The 19104-nt window shown below is 38.4% G+C and overlaps 1 protein-coding gene across 1 annotated transcript in view; it reads right to left on the bottom strand.

Moving 5' to 3' along the window:
- The window catches only part of sfrp5 (secreted frizzled-related protein 5), a 42759-nt gene extending 31544 nt beyond the window's left edge, over positions 1–11215 (bottom strand). Inside the window, exon 1 of the mRNA XM_057849003.1 lies at positions 10378–11215. Within this exon, the coding sequence (XP_057704986.1) occupies positions 10378–10936 (559 nt within the window). The 5' untranslated portion in view covers positions 10937–11215. The remainder of the gene's footprint in view (positions 1–10377) is intronic.
- Between the last annotated feature and the right edge of the window lie 7889 nt (positions 11216–19104).

The following is a 19104-nucleotide window of genomic DNA, read 5'->3' as shown; positions in this document are numbered from 1 at the left end:
TAGATAAGCCGCACTGGACTATAAGCCGCAGCTGTCCACACTGAATCATGGGATATTTACACCAAAAGATACCAACCGGTAACACTTTATTTGACAGCCGCATGCATCAAAAGACTGCCATAAGACCAAATTGGCCATCACTGCTCCCTTGGAGAAGACAGTCAACCTCTGATACCACCTGCTGTAAACACTGTTGTCCTCCAACATGCCTCCTATCATGCATTGCAGTGATACAGATGTAAATAACAATTAAAATTCATGTTCTGTGCTAATTATTTCTTCAGTTACTGTTCCAGTTGTTTCATTAGTTGCTAGTTAAGGTATTTGGTAACATTTTATTTGACAGTGGCGCCATAAGACTGTCATAAGACCATCTTAATTATGACATGACACAGTCATGAGCATTAATGAATGCGTATAACAAATGTCTTTTTGTGTCATCTGGCAAATGATCTCACTTTTGAATGGATGTAAAAGATCGGAGCTGGAAATAAATGGAGTTAGTGACATTATTTGCCGAATGACACTTAATGATATCTGTCATAAGCATTCATTAATGCACATGATAATGTCATGTCATAATTTTAACGGTCTTATGGCAGTCTTATGACGCCGCTGTCAAATAAAGTACCGTATTGGCCCAAATATAAGACGGTGTTTTTTGCATTGAAATAAGACTGAAAAAGACGGGGTCGTCTTATATTCGCGGTCTAGACGTTATACCCATTCACGACGCTAGATGTCGTGATATCTTTGAAGCGATGTTCTGTCATGAGAGATCTCAGCTACTCTACCCATTCACAACGCTAGATGGCGCCAGATATCATTGAAGCAATGTTCTGTCATGACAGATCTGAGCTACTCTGTTTAACCAGTTTGCATTATTTTATTGCAGTGTTTTTCCTTATTCAGATTTGTTTCAAGACTACAGTTACAGTTAGACTGCACTTTGATGGTTAATGCAGCTATTGTAATTTTGTTGTTTTATCACAATAGATTGGTTTGTTTACATTTCAAAAACCAGAAGCCATTCATTTACAAATGTGATTGCACTTTAGTTTACATATTTAAATGTTCAGATATTAAGATTTGAATGAGGCAAAGTAACATGCTTTTTCTCTCAAATATATTGGTATAATTAATTGTTTCGGATGTACTATAATTATTTTCTGTATAAAAATTAATTTGGTGTTCAAAAAGTCTTTTTTCAAACTTGAGTCTTAAAAAAAAAGGGGGTCGTCTTATAATCAGGGCTGTCTTATATTCGGGCCAATACGGTATTACCTATTAACCCAAATCAACCAACAAGTAAGCTGCACCGGACTATAAGACGCAGGATTCAAAATTAGGAAAAAAATGGCTGCTTATAGTCCGAAAAATAAGGTACATATGTGTGTTACAGCTTTACAAATGTGTCTAAGGTGAAGGAAGTCAAAAGCTTCAAAAACCACAATTGCCTTGTTTGCATTCTGTAAAGCTGAAAATTTTCACATTTAGTGAGGACAAAACCTTTCATATTTATTAAAAAATGTAAAAAAAAAAGGTTAATGTGAGGTAGACTAAGGTACTGTTTATCCAACTACAAAAAAGAAAGGACTGGAGACAAAATGGCGGACAAGACTCAGGCATCGTAAAGTCGAAATCGCGACTAAAATTAAGTACATCGTACTCCCTGGCCTCTGGTAAAGGACCCGAGCTTGAGATGAACAGCCACCCAACCTACGAGGGGGAGGGGGAGGGAAGAGATTTTTCTTTCTTTTAGTAACATCAACAAAGTAAAAAGAAACAAACTACAGTGTCATCATTTATTAACTGTTTAACAAAGTGTTTGCTACAGCTATTTTAATGTATCCCATAGAATGGTGGAAGTGCACCTGATGATGGAAGCAGGTTATTGCGGGTATATGTCTCTGGGCACACACCATTTTTTCCTTTCAATGTTTGTATGGCACCTTTGACATCCCTCTTTATTTTTCTTTCAGTGCACAATTTGGTGAGAAAAATTCTTCGATGCGCTCATTTTACCCTGTTGGATGTGTTTGCTTCAGGATGTTCTCGCATGCTTATCTAAGAATTTCGTTCTTCTCCAGCCCCTGAGCCTTCAGGCAGAAAGCGATACGGCTACACTCTTTTTCAAATACACTCATCTAATAGTTATAGTGTGTTGCTAATATACAGTATGTAATGTAGTAGTTGTTTAACCACACAAGCCAATTTTAGGGTCGATATGATCTTTGCACATATTTTCACTGCCTACTCCCAGTAACGTAGCCCTGCACCTTTGATTGTTATTCAAGTAGATGACCTCGCTTATTTTGTTTGAGGTGAAGGTGGCAGAAGAAAGTTCCTCTTTGTTGGAAGAATTGCTCACACAAGTCGTAACGGCCCAATGTCACATAGTTGATCCCCATCCTATAAAAACAGTGCAGTTATTTTCCCCTAATGGAATAAGTCAGCTCTGCATAAATTCACCACAGAATCCTTTCCCACTGTTACTATGCGTGATTGCCGACACTTGGCTGTGAACATTTGTGATTAAAAGCCAAGATAAGTCACACATATTGATTGACAGGACTAAAAATGATGCTCCAGTGTTAGTGGCTCTCTTTTGCCAAATCCCAGAGCACAGAGAAAAGGCAAATTTTACATCTCTGTGAAAATCTCATGGACAGGATGATCTTTTGTTCGTTTGAGTAGAAAAAAACGTAACGGAGGTGTACTAATTTAGCATGAAGCACATAGATGCTAATAGGCACTTGAAGTCAAAAAGTAGAATGACAACAATGACCCATAACCCTTGAATAAGTCCTTATTTAAAACACTTGTTCTCTTCTTCCGATTTCACTGTTAGTCTGTTCACCGGGACAATCGCACTCATTCGAATTCTGTGCAGAGTGCCCCTTTCCCATCTTATTGACAAATTACTAGGAGTGCAGTAATTGGCCCTTCTTGCTAATTGGCTTCCTGGCCACCAGCCCGACAAAGGCACAGCAGACTGAAACAAAGAGGAGAGGGGACAACCCCCCGACTCCTCTGCTGTCAACAGACTCCCATCAACTCCTTCACTCCCTCTCTAAACACTCATCGCTATTGTCAAGAGGCTGCCCAAGTAGCCTGCTCTCCACACTGTTTAGTTTCCATTCCTCCAAAGGTTTTCTCTGTTGGATTTATTACCTCTTTCAGGGCGTTTTTTATCGACATTTTCCACAATCCAAAAAAATATTTGACCAATTTCCAAAGAAACTACGAGGAGGATTAAGACACATATAAATTAAAATCAGAAGTGGGTAATAACCCATTACAGTTACTCTGTTGCATTTACTTGAGTAAATTTTTTAGAAAAATTTACTTCGAAGAGTAGTTTTACTTAGCCATACTTTTTACTTTTACTTGAGTAGATTTGTGCATAGACTTCACAATTATATTGATGAGTCACAATCAATAGGCATTGCACCACGCCTTCAAGTAGGGGGCCGTCCCACACTCCACTTCAGTTATTCACAGTCGGTCACAGTCACACATGCAGCGATCCAATGCCGGATTTAGGTTGAAAAAGTATGAAAGCTGTACCGCATACAAACAGGAAAGATTGTTTCAGGAGTGATTTGTTCAAGGATTCAAGGCAATTATTATATTTTTTTGTACCATGCATGAATTTTGAAATGTTGTGAAAAAATCAATGGGAGAAATTAACCACAACGACATTGATGTCATAGCTCGCAATATTTACATTAAATAAATGCTAATTGCAGTTTTTTTTTACTTTAAACCAAGAATTGGGACTGTTTTACATCCATATCTATAAAGAACTCAGGGATTTAAGCATTTATTCACAAGAATTTTCAATGGAAAAAGCTCTTTGTCCACATAAGGCCGCCGATACATTTGCTTACTGACTAGCATCATAGTTTGCAATATTTACGTAAAATAAATGCTAACTGCAGTTTTTTTTTTGCTTTAAACCAAGAATTGAGACTGTTTTATATCCATATCTATAAAGAATTCAGGGATTTAAGCATTTATTCACAAGAATTTTCAACGGAAAAAGCTAATTGTCTACATAAGGCCGTTGCTACATTTGCTTACTGACTAGCATCATAGTTCGCAATATTTACGTAAAATAAATGCTAACTGTTTGTTTTTTTTTTTTTTTTTTTTTTTTTTTTTTTTGCTTTTAACCAAGAATCGAGACTGTTTTACAACAATATCTATAAAGAATTCAGGGATTTACGCATGTATTCACAAGAATTTTCAATGCAAAAAGCTCTTTGTTTACATAAGGCCGCCGCTACATTTGCTTACTGACTAGCATCATAGTTCGTAATATTTACGTAAAATAAATGCTAACTGCACGTTTTTTTTTTTGTTTTTTTTTGCTTTTAACCAAGAATCGAGATTGTTTCACAACAATATCTATAAGGAATTCAGTGGGGCAAATAAGTATGTAGTCAACCACTAATTGTGCAAGTTCTGCCACTTGAAAATATTAGAGAGGCCTGTAACTGTCAACATGGTTAAACCTTAACCGTGAGAGACAGAAAATCACATTGTTTGATTTTTAAAGAATTTATTTGCAAATCATGGTTGAAAATAAGTATTTGGTCGATACCAAAAGTTCATCTCAATACTTTGTTATGTGCACTTTGTTGGCAATAACGGAAGCCAAACGTTTTGTGTAAATCTTCACAAGCTTTTCAAACACTGTTGCTGGTATTTTGGCCCATTCCTCCATGCAGATCTCCTCTAGAGCAGTGATGTTTTGAGGCCCTTGTTGGGCAACACGGACTTTCAACTCCCTCAACAGATTTTCTATGGGGTTGAGATCTGGAGACTGGCTAGGCCACTCCAGGACCTTGAAATGCTTCTTACGAAGCCACTCCTTTGTTGCCCTGGCTGTGTGTTTGGGATCATTGTCATGCTGAAAGACCCAGCCACGTCTCATCTTCAATGACCTTGCTAATGGAAGGAGATTTTCACTCAAAATCTCTCGATACATGGCCCATTCAATATTTCCTTTACACAGATCAGTCGTCCGGGTCCCTTTGCAGTAAAACAGCCTCATAGCATAATGTTTCCACCCCCATGCTTCACAGTGGGTATGGTGTTCTTCGGATGCAATGCAATTCAGTATTCTTTCTCCTCCAAACACGAGAATCTTTCTGTTTTTTTTTTTTTTTTTTTTCACATTCTGTCTCTCATGGTTGAGGTTTAACCATGTTGACAATTACAGGCTTCTCTAATATTTTCAAGTGGGAGAACTTATTTGCCCCACTGTATGTCTACCATCTTGAGGATGACTCTCATTATTATTATTGTTATTATTATCATATCTGAAAGGAAGTCCCCAACTTCGTCAGGTTTTTAATCATTTATTTCAGAAGTTCTGCAACACAACACAGAGCCGACGGCAACAACAACAGAACATGGAAAGAGAAATTAAAATATCTGCTGCATCTCTCTCACTCTCTCAACAGTCACATGGTACGTTCAGGAGCAGTATGCAAAACACAACTGCCACATCACAACCCAATTTGTTACATTATTATTATTATTATTCCAATTTGTATTTTTTATTTATTTGTTTTCCTATGTATAATTGCTATTTGTAATTGTACCTGCAGTATTTATTAAGGATTTGGCGTAGATTTTTGGGCTGTGGAACGAATTAATCAAATGATAATGTATTCTGACGGGGAAAATCCCCCTCGACAAACGACAGTTTCGACATACAAACCAAGTCTTGGAATGAATTAAATTCGTATGCAGAGGTATTACTGAACATGTTTTACCATTTGTCTCCAAGTTAGCCAGAGCTTGCCTTTGTATGGGTTAGATTCAAAATGTTGCACCCAAAAGCCAAAAGCATGTCAGTGAATTCAATCAATCAAATTTATTCATGTAGCCATTTACAAAACCCGAAAGGCCCTCAAAGTGCTTTACAACAAAAACATGGCTCAAGAATGAATTGAAGACTTCGTCTTGCCTAACACACAAAACATGTCTCAATGTAAAGTAGCTCAATATGCTAATGTAATCGAAAAACTCATACTACCAGAGACTAGTCTAGTACTTTCTAGTCATGTTGTTCTCAAAACCCTGACTGGACCAAGACTTGCCTAAAACCAGACATAACTGTGACCAAATCCAGTTCAAGATGTTTGGGAGTCAAGACAACTATCAAAACAAAAACTGAGTCTTTAAAGCAACACTAGGTAACTTTTCAACCTTGATAAAATATTTTCATAACATTTATGATGCTAAGTCGACTGACAACTAGTTGAATGACACCTCTTTTATATCTTTAGGAGGTCTGTATCGCTTTCACCGGCACTAATTAACTTTGAGGAGGGTGGCAGGAACCCTGCCACACAAAAAAACTACAAATGTGCTGTTTTACGGCACACGTGACATGGAAATCGATGTGAACGCTTTCACGCGAATTCTGCAAAGATAGCAGAGCAACAAAAGAGACAAAAAGGTTTGTCCGAGAAGACAAAAAGAAAAAGGGAGGCTACTACAATAAAACAACACTCAAGAATAAACACTCGCTGATGTGATCACCCCCCAACCGAATTCGGCAGATCGGGATGGGCCGGAGGGCTGGTGGGGGATTACGGTACAAAATCAAACGTTTCTTATTATCATATGTTAATGTTTAGCCACAACTGGATTCATTACTTCATTACTATTCATCCATCAGACAGCCAGTGGAAAGAAATGTCGTTTCATCCATTTGCAGGCGACTGGGAGATCAGGATTTTACGACACTGTGCGCTGGTCCTCATGTGAAACGCAGTCTTCTTTAAGGCGAAACACTACAATTTTGTCTATCTGCGTCGCTAAAATCGACCAAAACTGAAAAGTTACCAAGTGTTGCTTTAAGGAGTCAGGTTCAACACCAGACCAAGACTTTTGGAATGTGATCATGAACCAACACCACTACTGTCTGATACAGTGGGATTCTTAGGGATAGGATATCAAAATTGGTGAAGTAAATAATCAATTCACTGGCAAAAAAAAAATACTGGCACCAACAGGAGGGTACTAGATGCCACCCCTGAAATGAATACAACTTTGACCAGCTCCAACTGGCAAACAATGGGGAACAAAACAAGTGTATTACCTGTTCATTATATTCACCTCAACTAATTCAGACCAGTGAATGCAAACTACATTGTAAACAGAGCCTAAGTGTCTATTCCCTTGGAAGGAAACATCCTGGTGCACTGTGAGTGACATGACATTCTGTCCGTCCCCTCACCTATCACCTTAATGGATTGTCTTGTGATGAACAGCTACTGATAAAGCTGTGCCACCTTTTCAGTGATGCTATTGAACACAACAGTCCATTTGTCTTAACTCACTGAGCAATCTGGCAGCCGGAGTCTCCCAGTCTCAGTCTGTCTCAATTCCACCCTGAGGCATGTGCCAATGGCGAAATGCCTGTCTTTAACACTTTTACGTAAGGATGCTGTCTTGTTACCAGTCCTCACTTCCTTCTTCCTCACTGATCTCCTCTGGATTGTCTATCACCTAAAATGTTGTCAGTCATCAGCATAGAGCAGCTAGCCATTGCATTTTCAAACATGCTTTAGAAACTGCAGGCTAAATGACTGAACTAAAAATGTAAACAAGGGGCTGATATCATGATCACTGAGTCTTTTGAAAAAAAAAAAAAAAAGAATTAAAAGTCAACAACAACAAAATAGAAGGAACCTCTTGCTTAATAATCTTCCTTTGGATTGGCACATAATTAATGGCAGTCACTGGACGGATGTTCTCCGTTATCAACGATAATATTTATATGGCGGAAAACACAGACAAGGCTGAAAAAGCAGTTTCTGCTCTTGCACCCCTCTTTAAAATAAAGTATTTTAAGACAAAAGATCAGGTGTGTTTGATAGAGCAATATCTCTATATGCTGCCATAGCAGTTTCATGACGCATTAAACCCCCGAACTATTTTCAATTTGTCCTTTTTACCCTGGAGACCCCAGTTTATGGAAACCGCGCAACCACTTTTGCTTAACCCAGCCATAAAAAGAAGGTAAGTAATTATTATTCGAAATATCTATTATTTTTATCTTAGAATCATTAACTGATGTATAATATTTAGTTAGAAATAACGACTTTATAATATTATTCACTCGCATATTTTAAACTTTTTTTAAAAATTATGTCACTATGGAAAAAAAAATAGTGTCTGTAAATAGGTCACGTATATCTACCTCATAACTATCGCATAATTGTGTATTTTTGTTACTGTCACATTTTCTCCGATAATTTAGATGATAAATAATCGATCCAAAAAAAAAAAAAAAAAAAAAAGCATTTAAAAGGGTAAATATTTGAAAAAGAAAATCTTGAACACTCCTTTATTTGTGCGATTTCTGCATTGCGACCCCTGTTATATTACTGTTTTTCACCCATAAAATCCCCAAAAAGTCCGGCTCTGGCCATTCACAGCTGTTTCTTGACATCTGTGAGACGTGCTAAACGGAGTTTTTGGATCGAAACAAGGTAATTACGCGATAATATCGCGTTAAAATCCTGCTGTCTTTAATTATGCTCTCTCATGCTCTCACCTCGAGTTAGGATTTACGGGTTTCATTTTTTTTTTTTTTTAAATGCTCTCCTGTTCAATTTTCTTTGTCCCCCAGCTTTTAAGCTTTCCAATGATGATATATATATATATATATATATATATATATATATATATATATATATATATATATATATATATATATATATATATATATATATATATATATATATATGGCGGAAAACACAGACAACACTGAAAAAGCAGTTTCTGCTCTTGCACTCCTCTTTAAAAGAAACTGCTGTATTTTAAGCTTAAAAAACTGTTGTGTTTGATAGAACAATATGTCTATATGCTGCTATAGCAGATTCATGACACATTAAGCCCCCGAACTATTTTTAATTTGTCCGTTTTAAACACATTATGTCACAATAAAAAAAAATGGCGTCTGTAAAAAAGTCACGGATATCTACCTCATAACTATCGCTTAATTGTATTTTTTTGTTAGTGTTGCATTTTCTCTGATATGTTAGATGATAAATAATCGATCCAATCAAAAAAAGTTGAAAAAATAAACATTTAAAAGGGTAAATATATGAAAAAGATCAATTCAACCACTCCTTGATGTCTGCAATTTCTGCATCGCGACCCTTGTTATATTACTATGTTTCACCATTAAAATCCCAAAAAATCCAGCAATGGCCATTCACATCTGTGTATTTCCACTCAGTGATACATGCCACATGGAGTTTTTGGATCGAAACAAAGAAGTATAATATCTCGTGAAAGTCAAGTTTAAATGCCTTCCTGTTCAAAATTTTTCCAACTCCAAAACTCCATGTAGCATGTATCATCAGGTGTCAAGACACAGATGTGAATGGTCACAGCTGGAATTTTGGGGGATTTTATGGGTGAAACATGGTATTATAACAAGGGTTGCGATCCAGAAATCACAGATATCAAGGAGTGGTTGAGATTTTCATTTTCATATATTTACCCTTTTAAACTTTTTTTTTTTTTCAATTTTTGTTTGTTTGGATCAATTATTTATCATCTAAAATAATGGGGAAAATGCGACAGTAATGAAAAAAATACAATCGAGCGATAGTTATGAGGTAGATATCCGTGACTTTTTTACAGACGCCAAATTTTTCATTGTGACGTAATTTGTTGAAAAGTTTAAAATATGCGAGTGAATAAGTTTTTTAAAGTCGTTTTTTTTTTTTTTTTTTTTTAAATTTATTAAACTAAATATTGGACATCAATTAATGATTCTAAGCTAAAAATGACAGACATTTTGAATAATATAATTACCTTCTTTTTATGACTAGGTTGAAACAAAATCGGTTGCGCGACGTCTGTAAATGGGGGTTTTCAGGGTAAAACGGACAAATTAAAAATACTTCGGAGGCTTAGTGTGCCATGAATCAGCTATGGCAGCATATAGACATATTGTTCCATCAAACACAACTGTTGTTTTGGCTTAAAATACAGCAGTTTCTTTTAATGAGGAGTGTAAGAGCAGAAACTGCTTTTTCAGTCTTGTCTGTGTTTTCCGACATATATTAAAGTGGTAATAAACAAACATAACATCATATTTATGGCACAAAATGAACATTTGTTGAAGTACAGTTGTGTCTGTTGCCGGTAAAATTCCTGCTCTAGTTTCTAAAATAAATAAAGGAAATTGTCGGGGAGAAGGCGGTATTTTTGTGTGCACCAACTGTCATTCATGATTAGAGTACAAACACTTCAACCTTAGACTAAAGTAAAGTTAACCCACTTTTTCACGCTTTGTATTGTTATGAATAACTAGAATTTTTTAGGTTTGTATACCTGGTGGCTGGGTAGCGTGGTTGGCAGTGAACTGCATAGGGATGCATAGGTCATTGTCGATGGGGAACTTATCGCACGTCAGCATCTCCGGCCAGGGGAAGCCGTAAGTCTCCATTACGGGAGCGCAGCTGTCTCTCACTGCTTCGCACAGTGACCTGCAGGGGTAGATGGGCCGGTCCAGGCACACGGGCGCGAACAGCGAGCAGAGGAAGACCTGCGTGTCGGCGTGACACCGCTTGGCCAGGAGAGGCACCCAGCTTCCCGCCTGTTGCTTGACCTCGGGCATGGTTTCGTGGTCCAGCAGGTTGGGCAGCCTCATCTTCTTGTAGCCCACATTGTGACATAAACGCAGGTCAGCCGGAATGTCCACACACTGGGGCTGTTTGGTGTAGAAGCGGCCATTGTGAAAGTTGTCCGACTGCCAGCTGTAGTAGTCATATTCGTCTGCAGCTGACACACTGAGGATGAGATGGAGGAAGGAAAGGAGCCACAGGCCCAATGCCATGTGGAAGGGGTGCTGGGTTAATGCCCAGCCGGGGCTCTTTTGTCCCTGTGCCATGTTTTTTTTTTCAGCAACTCAGGAGGATTGTATCCAAGTTGTCCAAAAAGTGAATCAAGTGCAACCACTGTAATCCAAAAAGTTTTAACTCCTTCTCCGCTGAGAGTCAGCCTTGCGAGCACACTGATGCACTTCACGTTCAGTGTTTTTATATGTATGCTGGGCTTCAGGTAATAAATCAAGGGAGGACAAACAAACAGCTTACTTGATAAGTTCCCCTGAAAAAAAAAAAAACTATCACCCTCCACTTGCCTCTCTCAGTATCACTCTGTGGCTCTAATGAGGAGTCCCAAGGATTTAAGGTCCTTAGGCAACCTGCCCCCCACCCCCAGCAGTCTTGCAGTCCACTCACCTTCTCACTGGCCTCCTCAGGCCTCACTCACATCCTGCAGAGCCAATCACAGCAGAGGAGGAGGTTCCAGTTGGCGTTCAGGACGGCCTTACTGACCCTGATCTCCCAAGAAACCCCTCCTCTGAAACAAGAGTGAGAACAAACCCTTTTGTAAGATGCCTCACTTGTATTTTAGTTTTAGAACGCATTCCTCCAATACGGGCACTTGCGACATACACTTTCACCCTCTTTGTTGGAGTAGTTCTGCCATACATCTGCACCATTCCTGCTGTCGTACTTACTACGTCTTTGTCAGAGGCTTGTGCAATGTAACACATCGCTGTGCACATAACAAATCTGCTCACTTCATTAGCACACAAAAGTCTGGCAATGAAGGCCTTTCACATGCGTGTGCACATACACCCACACGTTGAAAAAATATGTAAACTAAATACACGGGGAAGTATTTTGTGTCTGTGTGCTTTCTTTTCCAATTTAATTGCATTGTATGGAAATGAAAACTTGGGAAAGAAGTGATATTCCACGACTTAAATGTCAGGTTTTTGATGTTTTTTATGGCTTGTAACTTTTTTATGAGTTCACTTATCTGCTACTTAGTAGTATCTTACACTTTACTGCCATCCATTATCTTCAACTCATCAATGATATGCTCATGGCTTTCGCCAGACTCAAGATTGCAGCAACCCTTTTGTGCATTTTCAACATGTATTTTTGGTTTGTCTATGAGCTCGTAATGTGTTGCATTTCCACGTTCAAGGCACTTTTTGTTTTTCTTTCACTTGGTTAAATACTAAAAGGGATGGGATTTTTAGAACATTTTAAATGCTTCTCTGCTCCATGCATACTCCACCATTATGCCCTGATGAGTTCATAGATCCCTGACATTTTAACTGCGACTGCCCCAAAAAGCCCTTTTTCCTATCTTTAAAAGAGGGGGTTTGGGTCTTCCACTGTTGGCGAACGCTGACAGCAGCACTAATTCACCGAGCCTCCGCCTTGTCTCTGCTTAGCAAAGACACTTTTCTAACCCACTTAAAACTTTTACTCTTTTATGTTTCTAGTGCTAATTTTATAGGCTGGATAGGTGGGTGAGTTGATGGATAATACACGTTAGGGTTTAGGTTTGGATGGATGGATGGATGGATGGATGGATGGATGGATGGATGGATGGATGGATGGATGGATGGATGGATGGATGGATGGATGGATGGATGGATGGATGGATGGATGGATGGATGGATGGATGGATGGATGGATGGATGGATGGGTGAATTACCACCCATCCATTCATCAATACAATTATCCAGGTGAAGAGTAACAGGATGTATGGATGGATGGATGGGTATTCCATCCAAAATCAACCCATCCATCCATCCATCCATCTATCCATCCATCCATCCATCCATCCATCCATCCATCCATCCATCCATCCATCCATCCATCCATCATCTGTACTGTTAATCATCAGCAGGATGGATGGATGGATGGATGGACGGACGGACAGATGGATATATGGTTAGTTGGATTGATGGATGGATGGATGGATTACCTCCCATCCATTGATCCATCCAACTATCCTGGTGAAGAGTAACAATAGAGATAAATGGATGGATGGATGGATGGATGGATGGATGGATGGATGGATGGATGGATGGATGGATGGATGGATGGATGGATGGATGGATGGATGGATGGATGGATGGATGGATGGATGGATGGATAATGGATTGGTGGGTCGATGGGTGAGTGTATTACCACCCATCCATTCATCTATCCAAGTATCCTGGTGAAGAGTAACAGTATAGATAATGGATGGATGGATGGATGATTGGATGGATTACCACCCATCCATTCATCAATCCAACTATCCTGTTGAAGAGTAAAGCCTGAGTTATGCTTCTGCGGCAGATCTACGCCTCCAAGGCGGACCCGATTTACGACCCTTCGCCGTAGCCTGACGTGCATCTCCTCAATTTTCTGACTTCGCGTCGCGTGAACACATGGAGACATGACGCAAGTGGTCGGTGATTGGTCCGCTCAGACGGTTGTTTCCGGTTCAGCGCGAAATCACCACCATTTTCAAACATTGTTGTGCTACACAAAAAACTGGCCCAAGCCGACGAGAGTGTCATCAAAGAGATCCGCAAGTACGACAACTTCTACAGTATCTCGTCAAGACATTATAAAGATCGCCAAATGGCAAACAATTCATGAAGATCCACATTCAAGCGTTACATCTTGTATTGTTTATTTTTTCTCAGTTGGCATTGTGTAACCGGAAGACAACTACAGGAAGTCGACAAGTGTCCCCCAAAACCAAAGAGCAATCCCTTGCTGCAGAACTATCGAATGCTCATTGACACATTAGTTCAGTGGTCTCCAAACTTTTCCACATAGGGCCACAGTGGGTGCAGGATTTCATACCAACAAAACAAGACCACACCTTTTCACCAATCTGGCGTTCTATAAGTGTAATCAGTTGATTGCAGTCAGGTGTTGCTTGTTTTAGTACAAACCACATTGGTTAAAAGGTCTGTGCTTCATCGGTATGAACAAAAACCAGGACCCACAGCGGCCGTCGAGGACCAGTTTGGAGACCCCTGCCGTAATTGCTCTATATGATGGATGGATTAACCATCCATCCATCCATCCATCCATACAGCTATCCTAGTGAAGATCAGCAGTACAGATAATGGATGGGTGGATTATCCACCCATCTATCCATCTATCCTGGTGATGATTAACAGTACAGATAATGGATGGACGGACGGACGGATGGAGGGATGGATTGACAGTCTCTGTGTGGTGTCTCTCTACACATTACAATGAATAAGAGCGCAATGGCTGCACCAAACAGGCAGACAGTTGGATGTGGCAGTAAGTATGTGCTGTGATAAGCATAGGTATGCGGGCATTTAATGTGATAGCTAAGTAGTACGTGGATAGATCTGACAATTAAAGACATAATTGTCACCATGCAAACAGGACGTAACATTAGAAGGGATGTGATCAATATGTATTCCAGTATCTTACTGTCACTCACATCATGTATCTGTATAAATTAGGGTTGTTCCGATCATGTTTTTTTTTGTTCCCGATCGTTTTAGTTTGAGTATCTGCTGATCCCGATATTTCCCGATCCAATTGCTTTTTTTTTTTGCTCCCGATTCAATTCCAATCATTCCCGATAATTTTTCCCTATCATATACATTTTGGCAATGCATTAAGGAAAAAATGAATAAAACTCAGACGAATATATACATTCAACATACAGTACATAAGTACTGTATTCCTTTATTATGACAATAAATTCTCAAGATGGCAATTACATTATTAACATTCTTTCTGTGAGAGGGATCCACGGATAGAAAGACTTGTGACTTTGTATATTGTGACTAAATATTGCCATCTAGTGTATTTGTTGAGCTTTCAGTAAATGATACTGTAGCCATGCCCCAGTGCATGATGGGAAGTGGAACCATGACTGTGTGTAGTGTTACCAATTGATATATCTTCTCTGCGTTGGGAAATAAATTAAGGTGTTAAGAAAAAGATCAATTGCTACCTTGCTTCCCCTTATTGCTTCCCATGATAATTCTAATTATAGGGAGAGGGATTGAAAGGCTTTAGTCCATTTAAAAAAGCTCCAAAGGCTGCCAAAATTCACTTTACTCATTTTACGCTGCCTTTTATCTTTCTATGTAGGTAAAACGGCGCTATTTCAGATTGAGAGCGACAATGCATGAATGGGTCGTGCAACGCAAGCATTAATTGCGTTAAATATTTTAATGTGATACATTTTTAAAAAAAAAAACTTATTACCTCCGTTATCGGGATAAATTTGATAACCCTACCTTAAGCCTAAACTAAAGACTCTGGATGAGTGTAACATATTATGTCTGTAATGTTAAATACAATTAGAAAACGATTTAATTAAAAAAATATATATATAATATATATATATATATATATTAAAAAAAGGCATGGCCGATATTTTTTTGCTGATTGCAATACTTTAAAAATGACGTGATCGGACCCGATCATGCCGACAGGGACATCTCTAGTATAAATAAATAGATCATTTTGCGATAAAGAGCCATTACATGCAACATTGCATGTTGTGCAGTCTATATTTTAATTCGAAAGCAATAGTCCACAGGAAAGTAACAGTTTTTCCTTAGTTCTTCTGGGTTGTTGCCATTATGTCATGTCCTAAACTTACTTTATTCATCCTTGTGATTGGCTATATTGACATTATCATTCTGCCATCATTCTTATGCTTCTCACAGAAACATTTGCTGTGGAGAAAAAAATACTGCAGGAAAATACTTGTGAAGCCTAGTGTGGGATATTTAAGAGCCTTGGCTACAGATGCTTCCAGTGACCTGCACCATTATGTGCAGCAAATATAAGGAAAGGGTCACTTCATTTGCGAACATAACTATTTCAAAAATCCATCTTGAAACTGATGAAAACTCTACATGGTGGCATTTCCCCAAGAAAGCATGTGGTGACTTCACACTCTGGGTCATACGACTGCTGGAAATAAAACTAAATGAATCTGGTGTAATGTGCCAGAATCAACAAAAAGACCAAGGGGAGGACGTGTACGCTAACAGTCAGCGTTTTCGGTGAGATGAACTGATCCGAGCACATGATCAGTTGTTCATGTTTTTTTTTTGCATGTTTTGTAGAAGGTCAAATGACTCCATAGGAAAACTAACACTTTGTTGAGTTTAATTCAATGAGCTGCAATGGAATACACCAAAACATGAGAGTCCTTATTCGAGTCATATATTTTATAGGGCTGTCAAACGATTAAAAATTTTAATCGAGTTAATCACAGCTTGAAAATTAATTAATCATAATTAATTGCAATTCAAACCATCTCTAAAATATGCCATATTTTTTTGTAAATTATTGTTGGAAGGGAAAGATAAAACACAAGACGGGCATAAATATTCAACATTCTGTACATAAGTACTGTATTTGTTTATTATAACAATACATCCACTAGATGGCATTAACATTATTAACATTCTGTCTGTTAAAGGGATCCAAGGATAGAAAGACTTGTAGTTCTTAAAAGATAAATTTGAGTGCAGGTTATAGTAATTTTATATTAAAACCCCTCTTAATGTTTTCGTTTTAATAAAATTTTAAAAAATTTCAATCAAAACATAAACATATAGCTCGCCATTGATGACGTCGCAGAGTGGGACGTCACATGGGCTACCTGCCGTTCTTCCACAGTGTCTTTAACTACGTAAGGTAATGATTGAAATACACTACAAGGTGTCAATGGCGAGTTTTAAATTCATTAGAGATCTATCCAAGGCAAAGTCTGAGTAAGTTTTATGTTCATTTTTCATAGCTATTTTGATTGGGAATGCTAGTTCTCTTTGCATTGAGCATTTTTTCATTTTTTTGAACATTTAAAAAAAATTTTTTTTTTAGAAATAGGAATATTATTTTTATTGTGCTTTAACTAAATGATAATGTAGCGACTTAACTGTTCTGCCCAAATGCATGATGGGAAGTTGGGCAACCATGACTGTCATTGGTGGCTGCAAATGGTATACAGTATGTTCTGCGTTGTGATCAATTAAGCGTCATAAGAAAAAGATCGCCTCCTGTGAGAGATAGGAATGTTGTTTTTGTTGTGCTATAACTAAATGATACTGTAGCGACTTAACTGTTCTGCCCAAATGCATGATGAGAAGTTGGTCAACCATGACTGTCAGTGGTGGCTGCAAATGGTATACAGTATGTTCTGCGTTGTGATCAATTACGCGTGATAAGAAAAAGATCGTCTCCTGTGAGAGATAGGAATGTTGTTTTTGTTGTGCTTTAACTAAATGATACTGTAGCGACTTAACTGTTCCGCCCAAATGCATGATGGGAAGTTGGGCAACCATGACTGTCAGCGGTGGCCGCAAATGGTACACAATATGTTCTGCGATTTGTTCAATTAAGCGTGTTAAGAAAAAGACCGTCTCCTGTCACAATTGTTGTGAAAGAGTTGCCAAAGCTTAAGCCAATTAAAGGCACGGTCCAATGAACACCTGTGTCCGCTCGCATTTCTCTGCCTTTTCGCTCTCATTGTGCTAAGAGGGTGTTATTGTAAACCAGTGGTCTCAAACCGGTCCTCAAAGGGCCGCAGGGGGTACTGGATTTCATTCCAACCAAACGAGACAAATACCTTTTCACCAATCTGGTTTCTTACAAGTGTAATCAGTTGATTGCAATCAGGTGCTGCTTATGTTAGTAGAAACCTCATTGGTTGAACTGTTTGTGCTGGATCTGTTGGAACAAAAACCAGGACCCACTGCGGCCCTTTGTGGAGTCGGTTTGAGACCGCTGTTGTAAACTGTTTGAGGCAACGCATGAACGGGTCATTCCGTTCATGCGTTAATTGCGTCAAATATTTTAACGTGATTTATTTTAAAAATTAATTACCGCCCGTTAACGCAATACATTTGACAGCACTAATATTTTATCATATTTTAAACACAATGTAGTTCCTTCAAATACTTGTAATACCTCTTTTCCCCATCATGACAGAAAATTGTGAAAAATTACCTGAGTTGAAAGACACTATTTTTGATACGTGAATGTTAAAGTGTTTAACACTATGTCCACTTGAAAGTTGTTGCTAACCAAAACATCAGAACTACAGCACAAAATACATCTTTCACTTATATTACGTGAGGAGTCTTATCTTAAAGTTGTAAATGTATTTCCTAAGAAGTACTAAAGATGCTCTTAAGATGTGGACTCACTCCATAATGTTGTGTGTGTCCATGTTAATTTTCCACCAGGTCTGACTCAATTTGTCAGTCCTGCTTCTTTTGTTCAAGGCTCCACTTGTGATGAATTATAAAACACATGTTACACTGTGTACAAAAACCTTATTTCACATTTGCAAAAGTGTTATTTTAGTGATACGGGTGATTCACAAATATGTACTGGTTGTTTTCCCTCTTTGACAGGAATCAAACTTCTGTTGCTCAGAGTGCTTATCCTACAGTAAAACTTGAAAAATAATCGGGGTGGAGTGTATCGGCACTCGTAACGAAGACATCGTTCTTTGCATAATTATGAAGGTTTGGTTTAGGTAAGTAGAACCTATTTAGACATGAACCCCCACAAAAGCAGTCAGACCTTTTTGCCTCCGTAGTCATAATCCATCAAGTTGGTTTTAAGACTTCTCTGTTAACCTTTGAACCGCAACTAATCAATACTACTCACGGCTAATAATCTGTGGACCTTAGTCTCTCGTGAGGTGGTAGGATTGTCTCATCAGACACCTCACTGTTTTACAAATTATTATTATTATTCTTTTTGTAATGGGTGGTGATGGTGACCTATTTTAAGACTGCTCAAGTGTTTCCTCTCCATACAGGCACAGTGCAGCGCTAACAAAAGTGTCTTTCATGGTAATCAATCAACAATGGCTGTCTCGGCCAATCAATTCCAATCTTCACTTTGCTGCCTTCTTATTGGATGAGGGCTTTAAGACGAGGTCCAGTCTGTATTGTTGAGCCCAAAGGTTTAGCATGCTTTCAAAAGAGGGACTCTACAATTGTATACGTGCGTGTATGTGTGTTAGTGTGTGTCATTCAGTTATGCCCCCCCACATCACCTCCAAAAAGAATGCAAACCACACAAGAAGAACGAGGAATCAATCCATTTTTATTTAAACATGTTAACCACCCTTTGTTCTCTTTAAGTTTTATGAACAGCTCAGGCAATGTTTAAGTAACATTTAATGGTTGCCCAAGTATTGAGAAGTTTACTATTGTAATTATAATAA

This window comes from Corythoichthys intestinalis, chromosome 10 (genome assembly GCF_030265065.1).
Source record: "Corythoichthys intestinalis isolate RoL2023-P3 chromosome 10, ASM3026506v1, whole genome shotgun sequence".
Taxonomy (NCBI): Eukaryota; Metazoa; Chordata; class Actinopteri; order Syngnathiformes; family Syngnathidae; genus Corythoichthys; species Corythoichthys intestinalis.
This window is presented reverse-complemented; position numbering and strand designations above follow the sequence as displayed.